Here is a 16,197-nt window from a genome sequence, read left to right as displayed (position 1 = left end):
GGGAATGTGACATCCACGTAAACCAGCAATATTAATTTGCGTTTTCAACACTTCAAAATTGCGTTTGAAACATTAAAATGTATTCGTTGGTTCGCGTAGCCATTGACACGTGTCTTGTAAGGTGTGAAACAGCAAAATGAAATTGTTGGTTAGTGTTCCTGCACAGCCCAAGGAACTAGTAAATTGAAATTGTTAGTTGCATCAAGTTGAAAAAACTAATTAATGAACTAGTAAATTAAAATTGTTGGTTTACGTGGATGCTACGTCCACATTCTCTTTTATTTTCTTGCAAATAATTATGTGGAAATAAAATAGCAAGTCAAGATTGTTGATTCATCTAGTCCTTGGTCAAAAAATAGATCATGCTAGTAATATGTTTTAAAAACAAACTCATTTTGATAATAAGTTTCTAAAAGAGATCCAAAAGGGTAAATCACTCAAAAAAAAATCACCATAATAGTGTGCAAAGAGAGAAGTACTTGTGTATATGGTACAACTTCAAGATCTTCACCCTTTGTTATTTTATTGTTGTAGCCAAGGGTTTGAAAAACTTGTGCATCATACGAGACCTATTAAACTTGTGCATTTTTATTTATCAATCATGAAAAAATAAGGTATCTTGACCATCACCAATAGAATTTTTAAATGACCCATCATGAGCATCAGGAAGCCATAAATCTTGCCACCAGAAGACAATCTACCATACCAGAAACTTAACCATTTGAACCAAATTGCATCTTGGTCATTTCGAAAACGCTAACAGCACTTGGCCAATAAACTTTTGTTAGAAGACTCCAGACTCTTCACAATTAAACCACCTTCAGCTTTTGACTTACATACCACTTTCCACTTGGAGCTTTGAAAAAGAAAAATAATACAAAGGTAAAGTTGTTAAGACTGAATTAAGTAAGGTTACTCATCCACCCAAAGACAAGCGGTTCTCAAATCACAACACGTCTATGATTTGCCCCTATAGGGATCCCAAAAACTTGAACGGCAATAATGATACTAAACAATGAAGAAAGCTAGAGGGTCACCCATCAAAATCATGATTTAAAAAAGGTCAGAATGCCCCACCTTGACCTCTTGCATTCTAGGATTCTAAAGAGGTATAATTCTTTGATCAACAAATATCAGAAATTTTGACTACCAAATATTTAGACCCTATTGTTGACAAAATTAGACCTTGAGAATGATGTAAAATATCTTGGAAATATTGACATGATTGAGATTTGTTACCTCGGTCTTATGAAATGGAAAAATACTAAAGGGTCGTAAATGGATACACAATCTTAATAAGAGGGTGGGAAAAAGCATAGGGTCAACAAATCAGTCATATTTTGTATCATCCTTATCAAAACAAAGTAGATTTTAAATATTTGGTAGTCAAAACCTCTGATTTCTTAATCAAAGAATTATACATCTTTCTTTCGATGCTCAGGATCCCAGAATGCAAGGGGTGGAGGTGGGGGATTTTGACCTTTGCACTACCCTGAGAAGATGAAGAATCTTGGCCTTCCCCATTCAATGAACCCCTATGAGAAACTTTCTACCTCTCTGTATTCATGAGAATAGACAATGGATGTGGTAGTGAGGGTTTGGAAGATGAAGATGGCAGATGATTAGTGGTGGTAGTGGTGCGGCAGTGACGGTAGACATTTGGTGTTTTGATTGGGGTTGATGGGTTTTGGCAAGGTTATAGTGGTGAGTGTGGCAATGTGGTTGTGTATGGGATTAGGTGGTGGTGAGTCGGTGATGGGTCTGCGAATTCAAGGTTGTCTATCCCACTTTGTGGGTTTGAAAACCCATACACCTCTACATTGCAAACATGCTTGATAATCAAAATAGGAGATTCTGGAAATGTGCAAATTGGAAAGTGGGTTTATAGAGACAACTAATTCCATGTTCTGATGTTGTTTATTCTTTATATGCTTGAAATCCATTTTTTAATGTCTCTTATTTTTGAATTAATTTCACCTTCTCATGTTTCTTATTTTAAGTGCTTGAAATCAGTTTTTTAAAAAGTCAAAATGTAGCAAGTTTTTTTAAATCTCATATTTTCAAACAGGTGTTTGCCTGTTGATTTTAGTGTGCTAAATTGTTCTGATTTTGCAATGTTTTAGGGCAATAGAAGTTGTAAGATTTTTTTCTAGGATGATCAACTGGGCAACACAATTGTCTCTAGTAAAGAAGAAAATAGGAGAGAACAAAGCATAATATTTATGGATGGAAGATGTAGGTGTTCACTACTAATGATGGACATGTATTTGAAGAAAATTGAGAAGATGAAGCTAAAAATTGGAAAGGAGAGATGAAAGCATAATTTGTTGTTGTTTATTTCATGGGTTTTTTTGGAATGTATGTAATTAGGAAATTTAGTGGTAATACATTTATGTATTGTTGTAGTTTTTTTTAAAGAAAAATGATAAAGTATGTTGCCACTGTAATGACTATTGAATCTCAAATGTGTCTTTGTGTGGTTCTAAGTGATGAATTAATGAATGAAAGTTGTCATTTGGATGGTCATAGTATTTGTCATTTAAATTGGTTGGAAATTTGGAGCCATAAAGTTGGTTAAAAATCTGGTGAACGTTAATGTATGAACTGCTTCCATAAACATTAGTTAAAAATTCAGTACAAGAGGTACTTAAAGTAAGGCAACAACAATTATGTGTTTGTTAAAGATTGAAGTTTCTATCTCTTTTTAGTTTAGTTTTGATTTTGATAATTTTACATGTCAAAATGCATTTAATAGGTATGACATTGTATTAATTATTTGGCTAGCCATAAGTGTTTAGTTTATATCAATCTTGTTTAGTTTTATCACCTTTGTGTTTGGATTAGTTATCTTTGAAAATTAGAAGTTCATTGAACAATTTATGAACTTGTTAATCAATTACAACATGTGTGTAACCAATTACACAAGTCGAGATTGATTCAAAGAGGTTTACTACTCATTCAAAGTGAAATTTATCGAATTAATCAATTATAACATTATGGTAATTAATTACATTGTTTTTCATATTAGAAAGAGTCTTTGTAAATTCTCTGTAATCGATTATAAGATTTGGTAATCGATTATAGATTCTAGTAATTTGTTACAATGTTTCTGATTTTCTTAAATGACTTTGTAAGATCAAATTAATTGATTACAAGGTATTGGTAATCGATTACATTGATCTTAGATGGAAATCCATATATGTTTTTAGCGGTTTAATCGATTACAAAATGGTCTTAATCAATTATATCAGTTATATAATAGATTTTTTTATTAATAGTTCTTTTTGTAACGAGTCTCTAAGCTTCCACAATGTTTTTAGAGCTTTAACTACAAAATTTTGCTTTTGCAACTTATAAACATCATGTATGAATTGTAGACATAAACAATAGCACACCAAACTGTAGACAACATTGGCAAGTCCCATGTATCAAACCATAATATAGACGAAATTGTCATTGACCATTACACAGTAGTACACAAAATTGTAGATATAAACAAAATAAAGAAATTGAACCAAATTGTCATTGGCCATTAGAAATACTAAACTTTCAAACTTAATTAAACATAAACCAAAGTCGTTGCCCAAAAATTCAATAACATAGCAACCAATAACCCCATAATCCTAAGATAATGCAATTATTACAACCAAATATATTCTACCCTAATTAAATTGTATGTCACTTCCCTTTTTCTTTCCCTTTGTCGCCTTTGCTAATGCCCTTGTTTCCATTCTTCTTGTCATTGCTCATGATCTTCATAACTGTAGATTTGTTTGCATTACTTTCGTTATTGGTTGTTAGTGATTCTTAAGTTAAAATCCTCTCGGTTGAATTTGGGTTGGTGTCACCAGTCACGGTTTCCTTTGATGCTTCAGCATGTTTAGCATTGACATCTCCACCAGCTTCAATATTGCCATCTCCAACATTAGGAACATTTCTAACTTGTGTTCATTGTTCCTATTTTAGGCTTCTTTTGAAAATCAACATATATAATAAATTTTAGGCTTCTTCTGAAAATCAACATATATGATAATCAGTAATATAATCTACAAAAACAATAAGATTAACATAATCAGTAGTTAAACAATGATAAATTTCTTAATTGTGATTTTGGATTGATATTAAGATTAGAGCAACCCTTACTATTATGTTCGTACACATCACATCTAGTGCACCTGTATTGTGTATTTTTTTCTGCTCAACTTTGTTGGATTTGGATTCTCATCAAACTCCCTTCTTCTAAGTTTTTTTGGTCTCCCTAGACCTTTTTGTATTTTGGTGTTGGCATCTCCATATTAGAAGAAGGCCACATATATTGTCCATTAAGAGGAGTAACATTATGTTTATAGCACACATCAAACATCTCCTTTGAATAACACTACTCCACATAGTCCATTGGTGTTTGCATTTTCAAAGAAATGACAACCACAACATGCCTACATGGTATTCCTACCAATTCTTGCAAATTGCAAGAACATCTCATCTTTTTTAAATCAATCACAAATCTATGCTTAAATTGTATGTTTGTCATCTCAAAAGTGTGCTTTGTTGCATGACTAGCATGCTAGTATCCACTTGCATGAACTTCAACATCCAATCTTTTTTATCTAGGCATTATTCTATGTTCATAGTTTGCATATGTTCCTCTCTGGCTAACAATCCTAGACATCAAATACTTTATGATCCATTCACGCATTGAAATTATAGGTTTGTCCCTAGCAACTAAGATAATGATATTAAAGGCATTTGAAAGGTTGTTCATTAACACATCACACTTAAGATAATAAGAGAAAACATGCTTACACCAAGTTTTTTTACATTTACCTTCTAGTCACTTTCGTGCCTTCACAGTGACCTTCTTCAGTTCCAAGTATTTTTATTCAAATGCTTGATAATAAGTTGCTTTTGTAGTACCCATCATCAGATTTCTTACCAAGGTTCCTCCTCCAAAGTTTTTCTTGAAATTTGTGTATAAGTATCTAACACACACCTTGTATTAGACATTGTCAAACATCTCTTGACACACATTGGCTAGGCCCTAAAAACAAAACAAAAAATTAAATCAAAATATTCAACCATTTCAACAAAACAATAAAGATCAAACTCACAAAATTAGAAACTCATTTTTTGTTGGTCACTGATAAAGACTCACCTTTTTTTCTATACCAATGTCCTCCAACATGCATGTAAGAAACCATCTCCAAGAGTCCTTGGTCTCAGTCTCAACCACAACAAAGGCAGTTGGATAATGTTGGAAATTAGGGTTCTTTCCAATAGTAATCAATAGTATATCCCATATTTAGTCTTCAAATGGAAACCATCCACTCCAATAAATAGTCAACAATCCTCTACAAAACCTTTCTTACATCCATCTAGACATATATACAAAATCTGAAACATTCGAGACCATGTAAGGGTTATATGCTCCACATGGACATGTTTGAAATCTAATGTCAACACCTGATTGTACCTCCACAACAAGCTATACTGCTTTGTTGCGTCTCCTTCAATCTCATCTTCAACCATTTTCTTTGCTCTCTAACCTCAAGATGCAATGACTCTGATAGAGTAGGCCCTCCTCATTCCATTAACAATGTCATCGAGCGTTACTCTTTTAGTTGTTAATAACTTTTTAGCAACCTTCTTAGCCATCCACTTTGAATTTGTAGTCTTGTTATTGAAGACCCTCCCACACGTGTGCTTCCTATAAAATGTCTTCATTTTGAATGTGGTGGTGTCATCCACTTGACTGACCAATGCCTTAAATGGACAACCTTTTAACTTACACAACCCTCTGACTCTAGTTTTGTCATTTTTGGGGAAATTAACATCTCTTCCATTAAGAATCGAATACTCCTTATTGCATCTTTAAATTCAGCCAACATGCTAAACTCCATTCTCAATTGAAATTTGAAGTTGATTTCTAATTCTTCTTTTAAGAACTTAGGAAATTTATCATTCTTGTCTCTTTCCTCTTCAACACTTGAACCATCAAAATTGGTCAATTCTTCACTTTCATAGTCAAATTGGTCCATGTCTTTAGTGAATGTAGGATCAACTTGCAAACTATTACTCAACTTCTCAATAATTTCTTATGGAGTCAAGTTCACAGTTGTTGCATTCACATTTATATTCTTTCCTAATAGACAAGGGTTGCATCATCATCCAAACCCAGATCCCTTTCATCCTCACTATCATCAAGGTATACATCATTTGCCTCATCACTATCATCAGACTCACTCCTAACTAGACCATCATTTTCAAAGACCTTAACTTCAGTAGTACCCTTGTCACTCCCACCACCTTGGGTAGTTTGAGAACCAATTGCACCCTCAACACTTCAAGGAAGTTTGTTTTTAGACTAGCTAACATCTCTAACTACATGTTCCACATAAATATCAGCAGGACATTAATGTTCAACAAAATATTTCCCAAGCTCAGTTGCATCTATATCCAACTTGATGGCTCTATATCCAGCAATAGACTTAGGACCATCGTTTGTCCACCATAGTCTAACTTCAATATCACATTTTAAGTCCTTCACAATACCAAAAACTTCAAAATAACTCCACTTGTTCAGATCAGTAAATTCCTTAGCAGTTTTAGTACCATTGTCATACACCACATCCTAACCATCCTTGCGAAAAATACCCCTTTGATGAAAATGACAAAGAAAGACATCATATGATTCAAAACCTAAACACACAAAAATACAAGAACAAAAGTCAATACACATGTGTCATCCACCTTCAACGCATAGAATCGTTCTTCACAAGTATCAAACACACTCACCAACAATATATGCATGTGGTCCTTACAAGAAACCATAAATGAACAAAACCACAACAAAAATTCCAAGTGCCCCAAACACAGATAAATAAAATAAAAGAATAGTAAAAACACATGATTCACGAAACAAAATCTCTTAAATTTACTCACGTCCTTTGCGTGGTGTCTGGCCACGCACTGCACCAGAAACGTAGGTTCATGAATTGTGTCTCAAATGTAGTCTTCACACTTCAAAGAGAGGGATGAATGATTCTTAGCAAAAATCCTAATTTCATACTCTTCAAAACCCAAACACAAGCTTTGCCTCTTCATTGTCAATTTGAAAATTCTAATTTCTAATGTATTAATCTGAATATTTTTATTTTTCATATTACATTAAAATTATGAAAATGAACTGAGCCACATCTACTTACAAAACAACCAATATTAATGTGACATTGTGATTTTGTTATGTAACTATGTCACATCATATTTTTTTACCAGAGGAAGACAACAAGGACTATAAGTGTAACAATGCTAAATGGCAAGGACTAAAGTGGTAAAAAATTTACAAGGATGAAAAACAAAATTTCACAAAATTGTTGGAACCAAAAAGGTATTTAAACCTAAGAAACAAAATAAATGCAAATGCCTCTTACCTCTTTTCTTTCGAAACCACTTGATTCAGGACCTTTTTCGTATCCTAGAAGGTCTATTTGAAGTTAAGGTACAATTAAGGTCACAACCTAATCAAATAAAAACCTAATCAAATAAAAACATAAAAAATCAGATGGAAAAAATGAGAGAAAATAAAAAAATAAAAAGGATCACATGGAAATATCAGATTTTTATTATTTATTTGAGAGAAACAAAAAAAATCAATTAGTCTTACCAAAAAAATCCTTCTAAAAGAGGGATAAGTGTTTGTTGCTTTTTGAAAAAAAATTAAAGAAATCTATTTAACATAAAAATAATAAATAACTTTATATCAAGGAAAAAAAATACAGTAAAAATTTTAAATTTTGAGTTAAATTTATTTATTTTTAATTTGTTAAAACCTTTGTTATACAATTTATTTAATTACATCCTTTCTTCCACTCATCCACACAATTGAAAAAAATTTATCCACTTCTTTTTATTTTGTTAATCCAAACAACACATTCTTTTTACTCTGTTTCCCTTTTACTTTTATCATTCCTATTTTTTACATATAATTAAATTTGGACAATGTAGATAATAATTAATATCTTCATTTGTTATTCATCTTTTGAGAATAAATACTCTTAATTTATTTACTCTCTTTAAATTTCAAAATGATATTGATTATTTTTTTCTATAGTATCATTAATTTTAAATGTTTTATACATATATCCTAAATATAAGACAAATAAAGGTGGAAGAAATATTAAATTTTATACAATCAGAGACATAAAACAAAATAATAGAAAATTAAAAAATAATATAAATCAGTTTATTATGTTTTTTTCTTTCAAAAATTTTTTTATTATGTTTTTAATTATAACCTTATCTATAAAAAAAATGTGTTATAACCTTAAAAGGATAAATAAAATAATAGATAAAATTGAATGGAGGAACTATTGACATCGGAGATTTAGTAATAATAATAAAAAAAAAAAAAAAACATCAAAGACAATCATAAGGATACTGAACTACAGATAAGGTGGTCCATCTAGACAATGAATTCGGCCATTCGCCCATTCCACTACAAAACGTGGTTTGTAGTTCTTTTAATTGTTCACGTCTTGCGTAATCTGTTAAAAATCCCATATGATTAGGAATTGGTAATTAAGTACATAATTTAAATTATAATTTTTTATTTTAATTAAATAATATTATTTTTCACTATAACCAAACATTCGTGGCGTACCAAGTACTCTCTACATATTTATTTTTGGTAAAAGATAGTAAATGATATCATATGATGAATAACTGAAGCATCCTATGTAACGGTACAATCTCACGGATAATGCATGAAGATATTTTGCATAAAAAATGCCTTTGGCGAAGCATCTGCATGTGGCATATTCTAACAGATTTTATTAGATACTACATTGCATCATTCACTTTTTGTTTTTCGCCTTCATATGCAACTGACTCAACAAACTAGTGGGCCATTCAAACTTTATGCCTTAGAAAACACGTTACACAGTTCTAACCTTTTCCTTTTCGTTAATTAAGCTTTTAATCTCTTGATTTTTTCTTATTATTCAAAAGTTTTTCATCAATATGTTTAGTCTTTCAAGTTTTTTTTTTTGTCTATTTTTACTCTCTCATTTATTTTTATTCCTCAAAATTAATTCTTGTTTTATTCATTTTTAATTTCCCATTTTTATATATTTAGACTAATTTTAAACAATAAAAATAAATAAAAAGCTAAAAATGATCCAAAAAAATTAGGAACTAAAAATGCTATAAAAAAATTAATAAAGAGCTAAAAGTTAATAAATAAATTTTGAAGAATTAAAAGTTAGAATCTAACAAAAAAAAAAAGATGACAAACTAAAATCTTAATTAATCCTTCGTTATTTATATTTTTTATGACAGATTAATTTTTTTTATCATATTATTAATATGTAATATCTATTAATTTTATGTTTGTATAAAACAATGTTCAAAGATACTAGTGTTAAAGATGCTCTAAGAGTATCTGACATTCCAATGTTGGTTTATCTTGCAAGATGCTAACAACCATTCAATCTCACTGAGCTTTAACTTCCTCTTATCATAGGCACATTTTTTATTTTTACTTGTTTGCTACTATGATAGAGAGATGCTATTATTTTTCAGGGGACAGCCTGTTATTACAGCTAATAATTTTCTCCGCTGACAGTTGTTTTATGTACATGTTATCAGTGTCTGTCGTTGGGATTTTTATTTTAACTTAAATTTAAAACGACACGCATTGCATTTTGCTTTTGTTCCTGTTTTTCTTATTTGCAGTTCTATTTTTAGTTTTAGAAATATGGAATATATTATATTTTTTTTGTTTTTAAGATGTGATCGTGGAGTGGTTGAAATAAGTAGTTTTTAATAAAAAAAGAAAAAAGACAAAAAAAGTGGAGTTTGAAAACTAGAGTTTGACCTCACTTTTTAAATTGAGTACTACGTGCTTATATTTACTTAGAAGAATTTAATTGTTAATGTAAAATATTTTACAGTCTCGACTAATTAAAAATCAATTTGATGTGATCTTTTAAGATGGTTATTATCAAACTCAAAAAACTTATTATAAATAGTGATAATTTGTGATTTAATGGTAATGTAAAAAAAAAAACTGTCAAACTATTTTACTTTTGAAAAAGGGAAAAAAAATCCTCCACCATTTTTTATCATTTAAAATCTATTACAATTACTATACAATCAATCCCTTAAATCAACGTGGTGCTAAAATTGTTTTGAAAAAATATTTTCTTAATTTAATCCGTTATCAGACATGGGTTTTTAACTGTCATTGTTTGTGAACAAAAATCACTAAAATTTGCAAAATCTAATGATGTCATCTCCAAATTGGACGAAATGAATGGATTGAAGTATTTTTTTAAAATTAAAGGACCTGATTAAAGTGTCTAAAAATAAAGGGACACAATTGAATATTTTAAAATAATTAAAAAAACTAAATTGATAATTAAGCTTTTTTAGTTTTATTTTATTTATTTTTTATGTTGTATATTCTATTATCAATCAAATTTAAAATAAAAGAAAAATAATATACATTTTGACAAACATCATATTCTTATTATGTTGATCAGTATAATGATTAAAATATTTTGAAGTATAATGCTAAAATAATAGAATACATAATATAAACAATATAATGATTGAAACAATGTAATACCAAAAGAAATATTCTTAAAAACCATTGCAAAAAACAAGTATCATTATCATTATCTTAAAATATAATACTAAAAAAATTTAGAAATAATATAATGTTTAAAACAAATAGTGTCATATAAAAATGTCTAAAAATAATACTAGAAAAAAAATTAAATAAATTTATTATTTATGATTATTAATATCTTGCAATATTATCGGAATAACAAGAGAGAATGAGCAAGTAACACAATGACCAACTAGTGTGCAGGAGTTATGAGGTTATCTTCTTGGTACCAAAAGGAGAAGAAAGAGAATGAAAGTTAGAAGCCTAAATGTAATTAAATAAGTATTATTTTAGCTTTTTAATATGATATTGATTTTTTTATTAATATTTTTAGTAAGTTTCACTTTAAATGTAATATTAATATTATTTTTTTTATTTAATAAATTTAATTTTTTTTAAATTATTATTTTATTTTATTTTATTTATTCATCTCTTCCAAACAAAAAAAAAAATCAAACTCATATTTTTTTCTCGTAAAGTCAAATTCTTTCTCATAAAATGAGTATATATTATCAGTTATATTCATTTTGGATCAAAATACAGAACTTTGTTTAAACTTTTTAAAGTTTAAAACACTGATAATTTTTCGTGTTGGATTGATTGTGGCTGGCTGAGTTTGCTAGCTTTACGAGAAAAGAATCTTTTTGTTACACGCAGAGAGCCCCACTCTGCCAAACGTGTCGTTTTCAAATCGCTCTGTGCCACAAGTTTTCTTTTGATTGGGTAATAATCACTCTTCTTTTCGCTTTCAAAGGACACATGGGATGGGATGAATCAAACTTTTCTTTTTCTTTTTCTTTTATTTGAAAGCAGGATGAATAATCACATGATTGTAGTGATATTCTTATTTGACAGTTTTTTAAAAATATATCCTCAAATTCAAATATTTTATTGTATAAATTATATCTAAAGAATTTTATATTGATATAAAATGATTTAATATCATACTTTTTTTTGAAAAAAGGCAAACATTATCATTAAACATAAAATGATGATTTAGTATCATATTAATATACATTAAAATTATATTTTTAAAATCCATAAAAATAATCATTTTGATATGTACGTGTAATTATTTAATTTTGATACAATATAACTCAAATAATATAAAATAATACATAATTATAATAAACAATAATTACTTTATATATAAAGCTAATAATTGTGTATTGCTATTACAACACAATGAAAATTTGAATAAAGGATTAGTCTCTCACAATGTCATAAATTACATTTTGAATTTTACTGAAAGAAACATTCATATTTAATTATTAAAAAAAGATATACGTTAAAAAAACTAAAAGCATAAAACTTTTTGTGAAATTTTCTTTATATTTTCCCTAAGTAATAAAATATAAAAGAAAATATACAAATCATTCCTTTTGAACTCAAATATAATAAAAATTAGAGATGCCACTCCTCTCCATTGTAAGCAATAATAAATTTAAATCGTTATATAACATCTTTGTATTTATTCTTTTGTAGGAAAAAAGGTTTTATATTATTGTTTTTTACTTTCTTTATATGATAAATATTGAAGGCATTTTTCATTTTTAAGGTATTAAATATATCTATTTTCCTCTATTTTGTTTGACTTTAATATTTTAACACTTTTTAATATATTCCTTTTCTTATATAAGCATTAATCTAATTAGATTTTCTTACATTCATATTTTTTTTTGTTTTCCGATTCCACAATAAATATGTAAGATTACAATAGAGAAAAAAATTAATGCTTAATTAATATCATAAAAAATCACAATAAAAAAATCTTGCTAAAACGTTAAAAAAAGAAATAAAACAGAAGGAGTAAGGGAGGAAGATTCCTAAGAGGATAGGAGTACATAAAACATGAATCTTCCACTCAATTATTTTATATTTTCCGTAAATGTTTGGGACAAGTTACTCATTAATTGCCCACTGGCTAATTCAATTTATTTGGAAAAAAAATATTTTAACTTGATTCTCATATTTATTAAGAATAAATAAAATTTATTTGATTGATGATTTTGAATCTTTAGATAAATTTTCTAATAATTAAAAAATTATGCATATTTTTATTGATTATTTTAATTATTTAACATATTATATCTTTTAATAAAAAAAATACCATGATGTTTTACTATAAAAAAAAACTTAGGAAAATAAAATTCTTCTCTTCCTATGGAAAAGTTTTCCTGAAAAATTGGTTAAGAAACTTTTCCATGAAACATCATTTCCAAAGAATATTATTTTTTAAAAATATATATATATATATATAATACATGAAAAATTAGGTTTCTAAATTTATGATTTTTGGAAAATATTTTTTTTCCTACCAAACATTCTAATATAATCTTTTCTTTCAAATATATTTTTTTATCCCCAAAACTTAAATTTAAAAACTTTATTAAGAAAATCGATTTCGGAATTAATAGGATCAAGATTTTTTTTTTTTTATAAATGTTTAGGTAAATTGAATCATTCTAACTCATTAGGCTGAAAAGATATCTTAAAACTAAAAAAATATTTGTGTATTATTGATGACTGTCACATCAAACTCTATGTTCCTGTAATACATGAATATGTTTCTTGTTAACTAACACCAGTATCGACCATTGCTGACAATAATGATAAAGACTTAGCTTATTTAAAAATTTGAAAAATAAAAATGGTTAGTTAAGGCACAATTTGAAGTGAGCTTTTCTTCCCGGGACACGACGATAGTGTGTCTTAGCAAGTGTTGTTACATAAAGCCTACCCTTTCCCTCACTCACTCACCCACTCACCTCACCACTTCTATTCCATTCTCACTCAATGGACCCTCCCACATCCTACATTTCCTCCGATGAGCTCCGCAAGCACAACACGCGCCACGACGCCTGGATCTCCATCCACGGCAAGGTCTACGACGTCTCCTCCTGGCTCCACCGCCACCCCGGCGGCCCCCTCCCCCTCCTCAGCCTCGCCGGCACCGACGCCACTGACGCCTTCCTCGCCTTGCACCCCCCGAACTCCGCCTCCCTCCTCCTCCCCGCCTTCGCCACCCCCCACCTCCTCTCGGACCACTCCGTCTCCCCCGCCTCCTCCGACTACCGCAAGCTCTTCTCCGACCTCTCCTCTCTCAACCTCTTCAACCGCAAGGGCCACACCACTTCCATCCTCCTCTCCCTTATACTCGTCCTTTTCCCTCTCTCCCTCTGTGGAGTCCTGCTCTCTGACAGCACGTGCGTGCACGTGCTGTCCGGAGCATTAGTAGGCTTCCTCTGGATTCAGAGCGGCTGGATAGGCCACGACTCCGGCCATTACAATGTCATGCTCAACCCCCGCCTCAACAGAGCAATCCAGATTCTCTCCGGCAATGTCCTCTCCGGAATCAGCATCGGCTGGTGGAAGTGGAACCACAACGCCCACCACATTGCATGCAACAGCCTCGACTTCGACCCCGATCTCCAGCATTTGCCCTTCTTCGTCGTCTCCTCTAGCTTTTTCAACTCCCTCACTTCCAGATTCTATGAAAGAAAGATGAATTTCGATTCCTTCTCTAGGTTTTTGGTTAGTTATCAGCACTGGACTTTTTACCCCGTGATGTGTTTCGCTAGGATTAACTTGTTTGCACAGTCTTTTTTCTTGTTATTGTCTAAGAGGAAGGTGGAGAACAGATGGAGTGAGCTTTTGGGGCTGCTTGCGTTCTGGGTTTGGTACCCTTTGTTGGTTTCCTTCTTGCCCAATTGGTGGGAGAGGGTTTTGTTTGTTTTTGTGAGCTTTTCTGTTACGGGTATTCAGCATGTGCAGTTCTGTTTGAACCATTTCTCCTCGGAGGTGTACCTAGGGCCACCGAGCGGCGGCGATTGGTTCGAGAAGCAGACCAAAGGGACTCTTGGTGTGGACTGCTCTCCTTGGATGGACTGGTTTCACGGCGGCTTGCAGTTTCAGGTGGAGCACCATCTGTTTCCCCGGCTGCCACGGTGCCATTTGAGGAAGATTGCGCCATTGGTTAAGGATCTTTGCAAGAAGCATAATCTTCCTTATAATTGTGTGTCGTTCTGGAAGGCCAATGTGCTGACGATTCAGACTCTGAGGAATGCTGCTTTGCAGGCAAGAGATGGTTCCAAGCCGGTTCCCAAGAACTTGGTTTGGGAGGCTGTTAACACTCATGGATGAAGGGGATTTGAGTGGAGCTTCCTGTGGTTTTGCTGTCATTGATGGTTTGATGGAGGTGCATTGGTAGGTAGGGATGAAAGTTATATATAGTTGCATAGGTGCTCTTGGTGTTGTTCTCCTATCAGAATTGGAGTTTTTCTATCATTATTATGTGGATTACCAACATAAAACTTCAAATCTGATTGGAGGAAAAAACCAAACGCATCCAAGAAACTGCATATAAGTTTTGTCCCGTAGGTGTCCTTGGTTTTGAAGAGAGAATAATTGATTTGCAACGGTTACTCATTGTCTTGGCAGGGGATTGGCTAATCTCCTTTTGGAAATGGGTAAGAAAGAAACTACTGACACTTGTCATATGTGGTTTAGTAATGCTCAGCACTTCATGCTTGAGAATGTAAGAACGGTTTATCCTGCTTTGGCCTTTGGCAGTTTCATTATGAGCCCAAGGGTCTCTATATTATTATATAACCATTTGTATTATGTCTTTGAATACATTGTCATTTGGAGCAAGAAATGTACCTTACGTTAATTTCAAATTCTCTAGATGAATGTCATTTCCTGCTTCTTGTTTAGTTCTCCAATCAGTTTAGTATAACTCTTTGTTGTTGTACAACTAGATGGTAGCAAATTGTAGCTTCTATTATGAAATAAAGTTTGTTATTTATAAAAAGGTCTTTTTTTTCAATTTATCTTTACGGATGGAGGTGACCTGATATTTGCACTTGCAAGTAGGTATGAAATGCCAATTTGAAACTTTAACTATATTTTCTCACGCAAATTATATACCCTCAAAACTAACTACTTTTGAATCTCCAACTTAATTCAAATTTGCATTTGTATAGTATTGAATTTTTTTTAATTTTTTTCATTTTTCTATGTGTTAGTGGAGCTAAGAATATATATGTATGGATTCTGGACAGAAAACAGCCAATATTTTATAACTTGGAATTTGGAACTTATATTTTGAGGAAAGCAGAGGCATTTTCATTTAAATCTGGTGCATAGATTTCGCAACTTTGCCACAATCTAAGTTCTCTTGAAACTTGCAAACTCAAAATGCATGGCTTTGTTGAACTTAAAAGGGAAAAGAAAAAAAAAAGGCTAGCTTTGTACGTACTCATTTACAAACTTTTGAAAATTAGAACAGGAAATACCAATGAAAAAACTAGGAAACAAACTTGTGCTGAGACATGGCAACAAGCTTGTGGAGTGGGACCTACTGGCTTGTTTGTCTTATATAAGAGATGTAATATAAAATCATTCATGCGTCTTTGCTAATAACTTGAAGCTTTTGAAATTGTGTAGGTTTACAATGGTATTAGAGCCTCTATGACCAAGTGTCTAGAGTTCAATTCTTGCTGCTCCCATTATTCTAACGAGAAGGTAGG

The 16,197-nt window shown here is 31.2% G+C and overlaps 1 protein-coding gene across 1 annotated transcript; it reads left to right on the top strand.

Annotated features, from left to right (window-relative positions):
* Positions 1–13,339: 13,339 nt before the first annotated feature.
* SLD1.4 (sphingolipid delta-8 desaturase) lies at positions 13,340–15,381 on the top strand. Its single transcript, XM_003544488.5, has one exon. The coding sequence runs from the start codon at positions 13,463–13,465 to the stop codon at positions 14,807–14,809; it is 1,347 nt and encodes a 448-aa protein (XP_003544536.1). The 5' UTR covers positions 13,340–13,462; the 3' UTR covers positions 14,810–15,381.
* Positions 15,382–16,197: the final 816 nt, after the last annotated feature.

The sequence above is a fragment of the Glycine max genome, chromosome 14 (assembly GCF_000004515.6).
Source record: "Glycine max cultivar Williams 82 chromosome 14, Glycine_max_v4.0, whole genome shotgun sequence".
Lineage (NCBI taxonomy): Eukaryota > Viridiplantae > Streptophyta > Magnoliopsida > Fabales > Fabaceae > Glycine > Glycine max.
This window is presented reverse-complemented; position numbering and strand designations above follow the sequence as displayed.